Raw genomic sequence first — 16,396 nt, forward strand, 5'->3', positions numbered from 1 at the left:
AAAAGGCATTCCCATAAGACATCAATAAAGTACAAATAATTTCAATATTGTACCATGAGTAATTACACTATTTTTATCAGATAATATGAGAAAACTATAGAACCAAACTACACCACAAAGTACTTGTCAGCAAAAACCTATTTTGTCACTGAAAAGTTTTAGAAGTAGATGAAATGACTATCATTTGACCAGTGAATTTCAATATAAATTTTTCAAATATAGGCTCAAAAGCTGAGAAGCAACAATAAGGAGGAAACAGATGCTTGTTTATAAAGGATATATTATATTTGCTAAATGGACGTTATGTAAATATACCATCAGATTATGCATAATTATATTTCAGCTACTACACAATGAAATAATATTAAAATTTTAAGAATTAACTTGAAGTAAGGTAAAACAAAACATATATGTACTCCCTTTCCTTTAGCATTTCACTGTTGTACAAATGAACCTACTTCTAAGTAAACCGATATTAAAAGTATCTTGGCTTCTTTTTCTCAGCCTGCTTAACAACAACAATCTACATGTTTTTAATAATTAAAAGTAGTGGTCCTGGAGAAGGATGCCTAATCTGAATTTCAAATTTCAAATGCTCATGCTCTTTAAATAGTATTTGTTAACCTATGTGTTAACCTACTCTATACTTTGAAGTGAAGTTGCTCAATTGTGTCCCACTCTTTGCAACCCCATGGGCTGTAGCCTACCAGGCTCCTCTGTCCATGGGATTTTCCAGGCAATAGTCCTGGAGTGGATTGCCATTTCCTTCTCCAGGGGATCTTCCCAACCCAGGGATCGAACCCAGGTCTCCCGCATTGTAGACAGACACTTTACCGTCTGAGCCACCAAGGAAGTCTGTAAATATTTACAGATCCACACTATGCCTCTAATAAGATATGAGCTACTCAAAGGAAAAGTATATTCCATAGTTTTATGGACCTCTCCCTTTCTATTTTGAATAGTTGCAGATATCATGGTAATTGTGTGCATATGATGTTTTCTCTGAAACCAGTGATAATGAGAGATGTAGAGTTCAGAAATTCCTGGCTTAAAGCCACACTCTTGAATATCTTCATTCTTAGCAAACACACACTGAAGGATTCAGAGTAAAGGGACATGTTATCTGCAATCTACTCACAAATGGCTTAGAATAACAAAATATATATGCATATACATATGCATGTATACATGGAAACAGAATGATAAAGCAAATGTGGCAAATGTTAAAAATGGATGAATATGGATAAAGGTTTAGCAGTTCTCTATAATACTTTTGCAATTTTCCTATAAATCTGAAGCTATTTTATAATACTAATTTAAAAAAATCTCTCTCCAAGGCTGTAGTAAATTTATGTCAAAGTGACTGACTAATTGAAATAAACCTCTGAAGAGTGAATTCTGTCCCACTATTTTGCTACTGTGTAGATAGTTACTAACAATGCACAAGTATGTACCAATGTGGACATGGATAATATCCAGGGAGCGTGCACGCATGCTCAGCCACTCAGTGGTGTCCAACACTCTGTGATCCCATGGATGGTAGCCCACTGGGATCCCGTGTCCATGAAATTCTCCAGGCACAAATACTGGAGTGGGTTGCCGTTTCCTCCTCCAGGATATCTTTTCGACCCAGGGATAGAGCCTGTGTCTCCTGCATCTCCTGCATTTGCATTCTCTACCAGTGAAAAAAGCCAGATATAAAAGAATTTATGCTGTATCATTCCATTTATAGAAAGTCCAAAACCAGGCAAAACTAAACTGTGGTACCTGAGGTCAGGATGAGGAGTAGAGATTGGGTGGGGAAATGGGAGGAGCTGCCAGGGTGCTGGCAGCATTCCATGTGCTGACTGAGTAGGGGTGATGTGGGATGTTCACTGTGATAATCCATGGAGCCAGATGCTTACACCTGGCATAATCTTTAATGAAATTTTTAAGTGTCTTTTTGGCCTATTAATTCTAAGCTGTCAAATTACAAAACACTGTACAAAAAGGAAACAAAAACATACCAGAAAGTGCAACTCTGATTTTTTTAGAATTCCTCAGAACCAAGAAAACACTACAAATTTCAGAAGATAGGATGTTTTTAATGATCCTACAAACTTAAAAGTTTTCCATATGTCTAAATATAGCATTTAAAATAAGATCACCACAAAGAGGTACATTTTTTTCAATGCAAAATTAAATATTTGCCCTCTGACTTCAATACTCTCCTATGAGAATGAGGTGTAGTGGGCTAAGGTAAGCTTGGCACAAGAATAATACATACACCTCGGCAGAAATTAACAACTATAATAATCTTTTATAGTCACTGCTTTTTTACTCTAAAACCTATTCACAGCTAATCCTAACCTTCTTGGTGGCTGTCCCTGATTGTCACCTTCAGACATGGTTCTGTTTCTGGAAGAAAACAGGAATTCTCTAGATGTTCTCCTTAACATAACAGCAGGAACCTGAAAATGGGTGTCACTGAAAGTGCTATATAGATAGAACTATAGAGCTGAGGTAGACTGAAATTTTTAATGTTAACGTGTAAAATGTTTTATCAGTTCTCAATTATCTAAACTATCAGTTCTCTAAATTCATTGCATATTCCATATACATAATGCAATTGTTATGGTTTTCTTCTTCTCACATAAGGTTGAGCCTGTAAAAACCTTTTAAAATCAGTTCTTTGTCAACTTTCTTCAATAGAAACTCAATATTTCAGCATAATTTTGTACTAACTCAAAGGACAGTTCAGATTCAAAATTTTATTAATCCAATATTAGTTGCCTGCCTTGGGATGAAAAGAGCTTGACATACATGGACAAAAGACATTCAGAGATAATTCAAGGGTTATTATAATTTAACAAGTTAATGCACATTGCCTAATTATACTAACTTTTTTAATTCCCTTTGTCTAAAAGAAAGGAGGCCAAAAGAACACCCAAGAAGATTTTAGTGGCACGCAGGCTGGTTGACAGCATGTATCCCTCTCCTTGACTGCAAGAATTATCAATTATCAAAAAATAGAAACAACCCAAATATCCACTAGCAAGAGAATGGATAAATTGTGATGTATTAAATGGAATGCTATACAGCAAGAAAAAAGAATGGCTCAAGCTACACGTAAAAATAAAAATGAATCTCAGAAAATTCTAAGCCAACAACAACCCCTTGATAATTTCTAGCTTAATCCACTGCTTTCCAAAGGCTAGAATATCCCACTGAGAACCTGCAAGATCAGTAAGAATTCAGAATTTCAAAAATTATCTAATGGTAATTCTCAAAAAAAATCACCACATTTAATTTTGTGTAGTTATAACAGCAAGGAACAAGATTTAATAGGTTATACATTTTCAATACTGGGGGACAAATAAAACTGAATGTCTACAGAATTCAAGAGATCCCTCATGCTGCCAGAAAGAGCTGTTATCAATATGATCCTGTAGCCATTATGTGACTAACACTGAGATTCAGAAAAGTAAGTCTATGTCATTGAAAAACCAGTGAAACACCTAGGAAATATTCTATATACTTAATAATAAAAATATATAATATCCATTACGTTAGTACAGCTGTTTAAATAAGTGACTTTATATGTCCAGAGAAGCTAAAAATAAAAAAAGAGAGAGACATGACTGGGGAGGTTTGCTTAGTATATATTTGCATAGGTCTTGCCCCAAACAAAATAAAGCTCAGACTCTGGGGCCCAAGGCAAAGAAACACACAAAGAGTACAAAAATATAGTCCACAAAGTAAGATAATCATGTCATCTAAAAGCTTTAAAACACTTGTTTGTAAAGGTTTTCTTCAAATTAATTGGAACTGGAACCAATATATTAGAAACTGGTTAGAACAGGCACAACACACAGATGCATTCATGTCACTCAAATCAATTCACCACTTTTTAGTAACATATCAGTATATCACTGCAGAAAGGTTGCTTTGCAAACAGAGGACACTGATCTCACCTGATTTCATTCTCATACTGTGGGGATAGTCTACCTGAATTCTGGTAAAAGCTTTTCAGGAAAGAGGGGGCAGTGAAGGAAGGGGCAGAGAAGGAAGTGTGAAGACTTGGAAGACTGGAGGAAGAATTACACTCCTTGTGCATGCGCCGAGCTGGTGGAAGGATGCTGAGTACAGAAAATACAGCAAATTCGTCTTAAGTTATATTCTGGAACAATCTTTATTCACTATGAAATAGCATATACACAGGTTCTTGCTATCACTGTCATCAAGGCTGAATTTATATGGAAAAAATTTATATGCATGCAGTTCTCTATTAGATGATGATGACCTGGTTCATTGTTTCACAAACTGAATTCCTCATCTATGCAGTGTTTCTCAGCATATGTGTTTGTCTCTAACATGCTCTTAACAATTTTAGGACAAAAAGTGTTTATTTTGACTTGCAAAATATCCTTCAAGGGGAAAAAGTAGGAAGGCACAAATAATTACAGGAAACAAGCTCCAGAAGGAAAAACTGATTATCAGTAGTTCAAAGACTTAATTATTTTAAAGATATAAACGCTTCTAAAAATTTAAGATCAACATGTTTGGTTGTTGGGAGTCATCATAATATCGTTGGCTTAATGAATGTTAATGACCATGTTCTTTCTTGCAGCCTGTAGAATTGTGCAGCCATGGTTTTATCTGAATCCTTAAGTCACCTACAAAGATTTTTTTCCGGAAGATTCTTTTCATAGCAAATGTTTACCATGATATAAATAGCATCTTCTCATATTGACAGAAATTCTTTGAGTATATACATTACAAAATGTGGAAAACATAAGAAAATATAGACATCATTTATCCTTTAATATTTTAAATTCTTGAAAATAACTTTTCCTCGAAAAAGATATTTAATACCTTGGTTAAATATAAATGATCATAAAAAATGCTTGCTATATACATGAATACTTAGTTCTTTTTCATAAAAGAAAAATCTGAGGATAATTAGTTCTACTATTTTTATATATCTTAAATTCTTTGTTTATAATATGAAATTATTAAAACAATGAGAATTCAATTATATTTTTAAAAGAAATGCTGGTAAATAGCAACTAATTTAAAAATTAATCTTCTTTTTTAGAGTTCTGATTTTATTTTTTTCCCTCTGACTGGAATTCCCATCAAACTATTTCCTAAACCAAACTCATAGGTAAAGAAGAGAAACAAAATTAGTCCTTGGATATAAATTCTGATTTGTACTATACAATAAGAAGTATAATCATTCTACAATTGCAAATTTTATTATCTCTTATCAAATGCTAAATTATTTTGTTAAAGTATTTCCTAAATATCATGTGAGTTAATTTCTAATGGATGCTCATGTCAATTATGGTATATGCATTCTTCTTTATAAACATCATTTTATTCTAGATAAAACTTTTAACAATTTTCACATTTGGTGATAATTTTTATGAAATTAAATAACAGCCAAATTTTACCCCATGCATAAAGGTAATATGAGTGACTCTTTGTGTTTTTCATTGTAAGCTTACAGGAAGCTCAGCTATGTTATTTTCCAATTTGCTGCTTCATGAATGCCTTCATAGGAGACACTGAGGAACATGTATTGTCAGCAGGTTTTTCAGATAAAACAATGGCATGATATCTTGTTTTCTGCATTTTTTTCTAGGAAAAAAAATACTTGCATCCAAAATATTTGAACCCTGATTTTTGGGGATGCCTTAAAGCTTGCCTGCTTCCCTTAGGGACAAAGGTTTTGATCATTTAATTCACTTTTCTGGTCTCCCTGAAAACTAAACACTGGCTACAGCAGGAAGTCACAAAACTCTTGACTCCACAGTGGTCAGAACACAGGGACAGGAGAATCTGGTTTCAGTTTCTGGAGAGAGGTTTGGACTCACCTGCACTGTTCGCTGGAGCTCTGCCTCAGAAGAGGGGAGCGAACCCCATGGGCCTTCCCATCCTGCAAATTCAGCTTCCTCTTCGTGCTTGAAGGTGGGTGGCTGAATGTGTGGGCCCGTCTTCGAAACTGCGGGGAGTCAGAATCCTCTTCAGGGAACGTCTGCCAAGCTGAGGACAGGGGGGAAGCTGGCGGGGTCCCTGGCGGAGAGTCTCCTGGAGAGTAGTCCTGAAATGCAAAAAGTCAGGCGTTTCTTTCCTACATGGATCATGGCAGACCTGTTCAGACACAGCTCAAAAGGGACAGAGTGTCTCTTCTGCCTCCTGAGTCATGACAAACTGTTGTGTTTTGTTTTGTTTTTTTTTACTCAATCCATGCTGAAGCCTAATCACTATCACCACAGCCCATTTCTTCTGATAAGCAGCTGTAAGACAGCATCCTTAAAGATAGGCCAGAAAGTGAAAGGGATGATAAGAAAAGGTATTCTTTCCTGTCACCCCTTCTGGTAAAATGCTACAAAGCTACTGTACTCCTTGTTACCAGAAAGATGAAAAGAGATCCTGACCAAAAGAGGGTGGAGTCTGTATTAACATATCTACTGATTTCCGTGACATCTCTGTTGCACGCTTCCTGTACTGTCAAACAATATAACAACGCTTAAGTGTCCAAGTCTCATGGCAAAGACGTCAGGAAAATAAAATAAAGCCTGTTAAGTATCTTTCCTCACAGTGGATGTTTCTAACTACGTGGTCCCTGAGGTAAAAAAATTTTTAAAGATATGAAAAACAGGAAATGAATGAAAAGTGAGCTCTGCCGGAATGCCTCTCATACTGCATGGGTCGGCAACATAAATCTTTCAATTTAGACAAGTATGCTGTTTATACTCTCCAGAACAGGCTCCGCTGTAGAAATCTGTAGCTTGATAAACACGGGTTAGGGCTCATGGACTCATAACTGTCCTCAATTCTACCGACAAAAAGTTTAGTGAAAATATTTTAGTATTTTTCCATTAAAAACAAATAGGTTGCATCTGCCTCAGGTTACATGTTACAGGAAACAGGAAACCAAACCTAGTCAGAATTGTCTATGAGATAAAGAAGAGCCTAATGTTGCAGTTAAAAGGGTTAAACATAGAGGAGGGGGAAGTAATATGAGGCGAGAACAAAGGTTAAAAAGATTGCCCTATAAGTACAGCAATTATATGGTTCCTTTTTCTAGGGCTTTGGATCAATAGTTGTTCAATACTGTTCCCCAAAATATACTATCTCCAAACAGTCAAAAGCCTGAGAGAACAGAGTTAGTCAGCCAATAATGTGTTCTGTCCCACCAAGAGAAAGCTTCAGTGGAACAGATAGAAATGCCGACTAAAAAAAGATGTAGACTTGAGAGTTGTGAATTAAGTTTTATTTGGGGCAAAATGAGGACTGCAGCCCAGGAGGCAGCATCTCAGATGTATGACCTTAAATTCATGATTAACACCAGACTATGGTCATGTAAGTTTAAAGGCTCCTCTATGTTGGGAATGGTTAAATCATACTAAAAATGATCAGTCTAGTAATTATGAGACAAGGCTGGGTACTTTATGAACTATGCCTGTTATTACCCTTAGAGAGAGTGATTGGTATGGAACTCAGTGGTTTTGTGGTACTAATTCATGGCCTTGATATCTACAGGGATGGATACAAAGCTTTAACCTGGGATTCCTATGAATTTAACATCATACATGTTAATAAATTGGAGGTAACCCCAACCAACCTATCACTGGTATGACCCCAGTGGGTCAAAGATCTGTATTCTACTAGTATGACCATTTAGCAGCTTTTGTGTGTGTGTGTGTGTGCGTGCATGTGCCTTCAATGGAGTTGGAGGATGTAATTGACCATATCTAAGCCTTAACATCACTGCAGATGGTGATTGCAGCCATGAAATTAAAAGATGCTTACTCCTTGGAAGGAAAGTTATGACCAACCTAGATAGCATATTCAAAAGCAGAGACATTACTTTGCCAACAAAGGTCTGTCTAGTCAAGGCTATGGTTTTTCCAGTGGTCATGTATGGATGTGAGAGTTGGACTGTGAAGAAAGCTGAGAGCCGAAGAATTGATGCTTTTGTACTGTGGTGCTGGAGAAGATTCTTGAGAGTCCCTTGGACTGCAAGGAGATCCAACCAGTCCATCCTAAAGGAGATCAGTCCTGGGTGTTCATTGGAAACAGTGTTCATTCACTGCTAAAGCTGAAACTCCAATACTTTGGCCACCTCATGCGAAGAGCTGACTCATTGGAAAAGACCCTCATGCTGGGAGGGATTGGGGGCAGGAGGAGAAGGGGAGAACAGATGGAGATTGAACCCCATGCTGCTATAGCTATTGACCTTCAACAGCCCCTGAGGGAGTCCAGGGTGGAATAAGGTACTCTGTGCTCCAGGGAATCTGGTGGGAGAGGTCTTTAGATAGTGGGATGTTTTTAGAACAGATTTTATTATCTCAATCCTTGCATCTCCTCATATCTAGAGAAGCACTAAATCCCTTCATGGTGACATCAGATCCTCCTGACTAACAAAAACCCTTTTGTAAAATGAGTGCTTGTGGTATTGAACTCCCCCTTCACCAAAACCTTATATTGACTTTCCCCACTGCTGCTTTGGAGCAGTCTCTCAGAGCTATCTGAGATACTGCCTCCCAGGCTACAGTTCTCATTTTGCCCCAAATAAACTTAACTCACAAATCTCAAGTTGTAGATCTTTTTTTAGTTGACAGAAAGGAGCTAATATACAGAATCTTCTTTGAAATAATAAAAGCTCATGAGTTATTTTTTAGAAGTCATAGAGGACTCATAATAAAATAACTAAGCAAGCATAATACCATATTAGTGTTTGTTTTTGCCAGGTTAAAACAGCAGAAAAAAGGAGAGCTCCACTTGCGTACCTTCTCTGAAGCAACACTGTTAGATCGTTCAAAGCTGTCCACACTTCCAAGCCGACCTCTCATTCTGTTAGCTCCCTGTGTGAAGAGTAAAATTAAATCATTCACATGGTTTGAATTTTTACTTTAAAATTATAAAAGGCAGCTGTCAATTTGTGTTAGTATGAAATCCATCCTTTGGGGTTCACTCAAATTTGTTGGCAGCACTGCCCATAGCAAACACCCTCTTCCAACAACACAAGAGAAGACTACACGTGGACATCACCAGATGGTCAATACTGAAATCAGATTAATTATATTCTTCGCAGCCAAAGATGGAGAAGCTCTATACAGTCAGCAGAAACAAAACTGGGAGCTGACTGTGGCTCAGATCATGAACTCCTTATTGCCAAATTCAGACTAAAATTGAAGACAGTAGGGAAAACCACTAGACCTTCAGGTATGATCTGAATCAAATCCCTTATGATTATACAGTGGAAGTGACAGATAGATTCAAGGGATTAGATCTGATAGAGTGCCTGAAGAACTATGGACGGAGGTTCCTGACACTGTGCAGGAGGCAGGGATCAAGACCATCCCCAAGAAAAAGAAATGCAAAAAGGCAAAATGGTTATCTAAGGAAGACTTACAAATAGCTGAGAAAAGAAGAGAAGTGAAAGGCAAAGGAGAAAAGGAAAAAAATACTCATTTGAATTCAGAGTTCCAAAGAATAGCAAGGAGAGATAAGAAAGCCTTCCTCAGTGATCAATGCAAAGAAACAGTGGAAAACAATAGAATGAAAAAGACCAGAGATCTCTTCAAGAAAATTAGAGATACCAGGGGAACATTTCATGCAAAAATGGGCCCAATAAAGGACAGAAATGATATGGACCTAACAGAAGCAGAAGATATTAAGAAGAGGTGGCAAGAATACACAGAAGAACTATAGACAAGATCTTCATGACCCAGATAATCACGATGGTGTGATCACTCACCTAGAGCCAGACATCCTGGAATGAGAGGTCAAGTGGATAGTGGAAGCATCACTATCAACAAAGCTAGTGGAGGTGATGGAATTCCAGTGGAGCTATTTCAAATTCTAAAAGATGATGCTGTGAAAGTGCTGCACTCAATATCCCAGCAAATTTGGAAAACTCAGCAGTGGCCACAGGACTGGAAAAGGGAAGTTTTCGTTTCAATCCCAAAGAAAGGCAATGCCAAAGAATGCTCAAACTACTGCACAATTTCACGCATCTCACACGCTAACAAAGTAATACTCAAAATTCTCCAAGCCAGGCTTCAACAGTATGTGAACCATGAACTTCCAGATGTTCAAGCTGGATTTAGAAAAGGCAGAGGAACCAGTAAGCAAATTGCCAATATCCGCTGGATCACTGAAAAAGTAAGAGAGTTCCAGAAAAACATCTACTTCTTCTTTATTGACTATGCCAAAGCCTTTGACTGTGTGGATCACAACAAACTGTAGAAAATTCTTAAAAGAGATGGGAATACCAGACCACCTGACCTGCCTCTTGAGAAATCTGTATGCAGGTCAAGAAGCAATAGTTAGAACTGGACATGGAACAACAGACTGGTTCCAAATTGGGAAAGGAGTTCAACAAGGCTGTATACTGTCACCTTTCTTATTTATCCTACATACAGAGTATATCATGAAAAATGCTGGACTGGATGAAGCACAAGCTGGAATCAAGATTGCTGGGAGAAATATCAATAACCTCAGATATGCAGATGACACCACCCTTATGGCAGAAAGCAAGGAAGAACTAAAGAGCCTCTTGAGGAAAGTGAAAAAAGGAGAGTGAATAAGTTAGCTTAAAGCTCAACATTCAGACAACTAAGATCATGGCATCTGGTCCCATCACTTCATGGCAAATAGATGGGGAAACAATGGAAACAATGAGAGACTTTATTTTGGGGGGCTCCAAAATCACTGCAGATGGTGACTACAGCCAGGAAATTAAAAGACGCTTACTCCTTGGAAGAAAAGTTATGACCAATCTAGACAGCATATTAAAAAGCAGAGATATTACTTTGCCAACAAAGGTCCATCTAGTCAAAACTTTGGTTTTTCCAGTAGTCATATGGATGTGAGAGTTGGACTATAAAGAATGCTGAGCGCTGAAGAATTTATGCTTTTGAACTGTGGTACTGGAGAAGACTTTTGAGAATCCCTTGGACTACAAGGAGATCCAACCAGTCAATCCTAAAGGAGATCAATCCTGGGTGTTCATTAGAAGGACTGATGCTGAAGCTGAAACTCCAATACTTTGGCCACTTGATGCAAAGCACTGACTCACTGGCAAAGGCCCTGATGCTGGGAAAGATTGAAGGTGGGAAGAGAAGGGGACAACAGAGGATGAGATGGTTGGATGGCATCACTGACTTGATGGACATGAGTTTAGTAAGCTCTGGGAGCTGGTGATGGACAGGAAAGACTGGCGTGCTGCAATCCATGGGGTCGCAAAAGAGTTGGACATGACTGAGCAACTGAGCTGAACTGAACTGAACTGATTAACAGCCGTTCCAGCATGGTAAATAGAACTGTTCACCATCTATTTCCATTATTTCTAAATCAGCCATCAGATAACCAAATACTCAGACCAAGCTACTGAAGTGACTTTGGTTACAAGGTTAAACATTATTCACATATATGATGAGAGAGTTCCATGAACGTGACGTCACATACAGGTAAACACACGTGGAAAGTAAAGCACAACAAACCACAACAGTTATAAAGAAAATGGCTTATTACATACAGCTTCCTATAAGCTAGATCATAACTTACATTATAGGATGATAATAAGCACAGGTTAAAAAAAGAAAATGCATCCTAAAATGTATGGATTTATTTTCATTCATTATTCCATAAAACAAAACTACTTCAGGAAAGCACTTCTCTCCAGAAGACTAGATAAAAGTCTGCTTCGGTATTGGTGAATTGGTTCTTTACTTTCTTTTTACACAGTTCCTTCATATGGATTTCACAGATGATCTAAGAAAAGAACCAAAAAGATCATCTCATCTATTTCCCCCACTTTACGGAGGAAGAAACTGAAGCCAAGTATTGAAGAAAAGAAGATGGAAAGGCTGGTTGGGAACCACATCACATAGAAGGTCTTAGGAGACAAAACAACAGACTAAGAAGTTCTACATAACTTGGGAAAGTTCTGAAAAGAGTAACTAGAAATACATCAAGTCGGTGTGACAGTAACTCTGCACAATGAAAAAACACCCAGTATTTTTATAGCGCTCTACAACACTAAAGAGTGTCTCCAAACATTCTTGGGTTTCATTTGGTGGGGAGGGAAAAGGCATTAAGCTTCACTTTAATTTTTAATCAAAGTAATGCCTGCACAAAGTTTCAAAAGTCAAACTAGGGACTTCCCTGGTGGTCTAATGGTTAAGAATTCACCTTCCAATGCCAGGGACACAAGTTGGATACCCAGTTGGGGAACTAAGATACACAATGCCAAGGGGCATCTAAACCCACGTGCCACAATTGTAGAAGCCCTCATGTGCTTCAACGAAGACCCAGCATGGCCAAAAAAAAGTCAAACTGTACTATAAAACTTGTAATGATAAACGACAATCACCAGATCCGTCTCTCACACAGTGAATCCCATTCTTCAAAAGTAAGCACTTGAAATTAAATTTATGTTAATGCTTCTGTTGTTCATTTTAATGCTTTTGTTGTTCGGTCATCAAGTTGTGTCCAATTCTTTGCAACCCCATGGACTTGCAACCCCCAAGCACGCTAGGCTTCCCTGTCCCTCACCACTGAATTGGTGGTGCCTTCCAACCATCTCATCCTCTGTCGTCCCCTTCTCCTCCTGTCTTCAGTCTTTCACAGCATCAGGGTTTTTTCCAATGAGTTAGCTGTTCCCATCAGGCGGCCAAAGTATTGGAGCTTCAGGCACTATTTATTGACCTCCTACTCTGGAAGATGAGACTTTAGAATTCTAACTTCATTCAGTCAGTCAGTTCAGTTGCTCAGTCATGTCCAACTCTTTGCAACCGCATGAACCGCAGCATGCCAGGCCTCCCTGTCCATCGCCAACTCCCGGAGCTTACCCAAATTCATGTCCATTGAGTCAGTGATGCCATCTAACCATCTCATCCTCTGTAGTCCCCTTCTCCTTCCACCTTCAATCTTTCCCAGCATCAGGGTTTTTTCAAATGATTCAGCTCTTCACATCAGGTGGCCAAAATATTAGAGTTTCAGCTTCAACATCAGTCCTTCATTACCCGTCACCATACACAATTCTCTCTTCCCTTCTTTTCCCAGTAGACTTCGATCACAAGTTTCAGTTAAACTAATATTTGGTTCTTAGATTTTTAGACCTTGTAAATATTGTCTGCACCTGAGCTACATATATATTTCACTATTAATACAACTCACATCTTGTACAATTTGTTTTTCAGAAAATCACCTGAAACGAGTGAAAGTGTTTGTCATTCAGTCGTGTCTGACTCTTTGCAATGCCATGGACTGCAGTCCACCAGGCTCTTCCGTCCATGGAATTCTCCAGGCAAGAATACTGGAGTGTGCAGCCATTCCCTTCTCCAGGGGATCTTCCTGACCCAGGGACTGAACCCAGGTCTCCTGCATTGCAGGCAGATTCTTTACTATCTGAGCCACCAGGGAAGCCCCATAACTACCTGAGTAATCACTAATTTGTTACTACTAATTTATTTGTTTATCACTTATTTATCACCGTCAGGGCTTCCCAGGTGGTGCTGGTCATAAATAACTCGGCTGCCAGTGTAGGAGATGCAAAGGACATGGGTTCAATCCCTGAGTGGGAAAGATCCCCTGGAGGAAGGAATGGTTACAACTCTAGTATTCTTGCCTGGAGAATCCCACGGACAGAGGAGCCTGGAGAGCTATAGTCCATAGGGTCACAGAGATTCAGACACAACTGAGGCAATAGCACCAACAACCACATTATGGGCATCCATCACATAATGCGTCAATTACATTTTTTCTTTTGCTTTGAGCAAACCATTTTTGAGACTTCTGTCTTCCTGTCCCAGTCTGGACTGGTAGAAATTCAGGTTTGCCAAATAGATGTTTCCAGTATTCTCCTTCACTATCAACCTAGAAATTTCCTCTGATGCTATCTTCTGTTGAAATTTCTGTTTCCCTGGGCCATGTCTTCCTCTTTTTCAGCTTACTTCTTCATTTTAGCAGAACATAGATTCCAGGTGCTTTCTGAGAAAGGGAGACTGGGAAGTATTTTTTTTAATTTATAAACACATGTCTGTGAATGCCTTTGTTCTTTATTTATACTACACTAATAGTTGGGCTGAATATACAGTTCTGCTTGGAAACATTCCTTCAGGCTATGTTAGCAGTGCTCAAGTGTTTTCTAGTACAGAAGTCTAATGTCATTGTGACCTGACCCTTATGACCCTGTTATTTCTCTATGGAGGAGAATCTAAGTTTACCCTTGGGCATTATGAAATTTCACAATGAATTGCCTTGGCATGGCTTTGTTCAGTCTTTCTACCGTGTATTTCCTCACTTCATTAAATTTTGAAACATGTCCATTAGCTCTGAGAAATTTTTTCAATGATTTCTATGAAAATTTCTGCATGTATTTTCTTTCTGGAACTCCTACCCCTTGGCTTTTGGACCTCCAGACAGATTCTTTAATTGTTTACATTGTTCTCTTATTTTCCATTTCTTTCTCATTTTGCTTTACTTTCCGCAAGATTTTTTTTTCAACTTAGTTTCATTGCCTTCTATTGAATTTCTCTTTTTATGTTCACTATCAGAAAGTTATAAAAGTTCTATCCTGTTCTTAACTGACTCTTGTATTTATGGTGGCCCTCTTGTTTCATAGAAGCAATACTTATTCTCATGTGTATATATATCACATATATATGTGTGTGTATATATATCAATTATAGTTTTCTATCTCTGGTGGCTCTGTCAATACCAACTATATCAATCATAAAACTAATAGCTGCATCTAATATTACCAAATGCTTACCATGTGCCATGTATTATGTAAAGTATTCTATCAGGCATTACCTCATTAATCCCCACAACAGTTCTAATGAAGTAGATACTTAATTTGGCTCAACTTTATAGATAAAGAGACTGAAGCTCTGGTAGCTGAAGTAGCCAACATTTACACAGTTAAAAAACTGAGCAGCAATTTGAATTCAGGGAAGACAACTTTAAAGGGAGGCTCTTGAGCTCAATACTATTTCCTAAAGATAGAGCTTTGTGAAAAGTAAAATTACGAATAAAACCAATTAGCCTACATTAGCTGTGTTATTTTGTAAATGTCCTAGAATTTGATCAAGGCTCTTTCAGTTCTTCAGTTCTATATTATAACATGATAAACTATAAATGTGGCTGATAAATTATGGGGTTCAAGTTTGTGGGCAAGAAAAACGGGCCATGTTGCTTTCTGCTACTTTTTTAGCTGCTACTTATATGCCAACCGGCCTCGTTATTTCAAACAGGCTATTTGTTCACAATAGAGAAAGCATTCAGATGGATATCAAACCATTTCCATCGTTAAAAAAACACTGCCACACATATTACTTGTAGGAGTGTTTTATCCATAAATTTTTCTTAAACACAAAGAAAAATAAACTTACTTTAAAATTTACTCTACCACAATTGTTAACTCACACATTTTAACAAATAAAGACAATGGTTATTACTCTGAAGAAAACATAAAATAAGGACTTTTTTCCAACTCACACTTTATATTAATAGACAGTTCTCTTTTGGAATAATAATTAATATACTAGTAAATATTCCTCTTTTGAAAAACTTCAATTTGAGAAAAAGCAACAAACAACAAGAATGTAAGACTCCATCCTCTCATTTTTGAACAGATAGCTTTTTCAGTTTTACTACATTATGATTTAGTAACAGATGTGTCAAGCCTTTTCCTTTGGACTCACTTTTTAATTGTTTATGAACTGAGCTTTAAAGCATTTTGCAAATGTATCCTATTTCATAAACAGCTATAGTTCATTAAATGAAATATTCCAACATTTAAAAATAGCAGCAATTATGAGCCAAACTATGACTGGAGGGTCAACTTTCTACTATATCACTCAGAGAGAAAAAAAATAAATAAACTGACAAGTTTTAGAAGTAGGCAAAACCCATTTTCCATGTGTAACCTCTGAAACAACATAGTTAGCTGCCAGCCTTTCCAAGAAGTCCATTCTTCTGCATATGTTGCAAGTAAGACCTTGTTAGGCCACATAATTTATGGCATTTGGCAGCACTCTGAGACACAAAAGCTACAGTACCCACCTTGACCAGAATAGACTGGCAGTGCCCTTGCTGGAAATTCATTACAGCTGATCAAGGCTATGGAGGGGCACTTCAAAGTGCGTCACGTAAGTACTGTGCGGAATGCCAAGGTACTCGGTAGGATAATATCCTTGTGTCATTTGTCAGTGACAGGTTCCAGGGCTTACCACTGCTGTATGTACCACCTCATATCCACAGTGTGACATTTTCCTAACATACTGACATTTCATCCTCACGGCAATGGACCCTAATCAGAATGGATGGGAAATGTTTTCCCATTTCACAAGTGGAGAAAAAACTGTTTAGAAAGGTAAATAATTTGTCCAAGGTC

At 37.8% G+C, this 16,396-nt stretch overlaps 1 protein-coding gene across 4 annotated transcripts in view; it reads right to left on the bottom strand.

Annotated features, from left to right (window-relative positions):
* The window catches only part of TBC1D4 (TBC1 domain family member 4), a 214,247-nt gene that overhangs the window by 38,299 nt on the left and 159,552 nt on the right, over positions 1–16,396 (bottom strand). For 3 of the 4 annotated variants that reach the window (XM_027973695.3, XM_042254947.2, XM_042254946.1), the window contains exons 9-11: positions 8,781–8,855; positions 5,859–6,085; positions 3,954–4,118 (exon numbers count right to left, since the gene is read on the bottom strand). In XM_027973695.3, the coding sequence (XP_027829496.2) occupies positions 3,954–4,118; positions 5,859–6,085; positions 8,781–8,855 (467 nt within the window). The remainder of the gene's footprint in view (positions 1–3,953; positions 4,119–5,858; positions 6,086–8,780; positions 8,856–16,396) is intronic. The other variant, XM_027973696.3, reaches the window with a different exon arrangement.

This window comes from Ovis aries, chromosome 10 (genome assembly GCF_016772045.2).
Source record: "Ovis aries strain OAR_USU_Benz2616 breed Rambouillet chromosome 10, ARS-UI_Ramb_v3.0, whole genome shotgun sequence".
NCBI classification, from domain to species: Eukaryota; Metazoa; Chordata; class Mammalia; order Artiodactyla; family Bovidae; genus Ovis; species Ovis aries.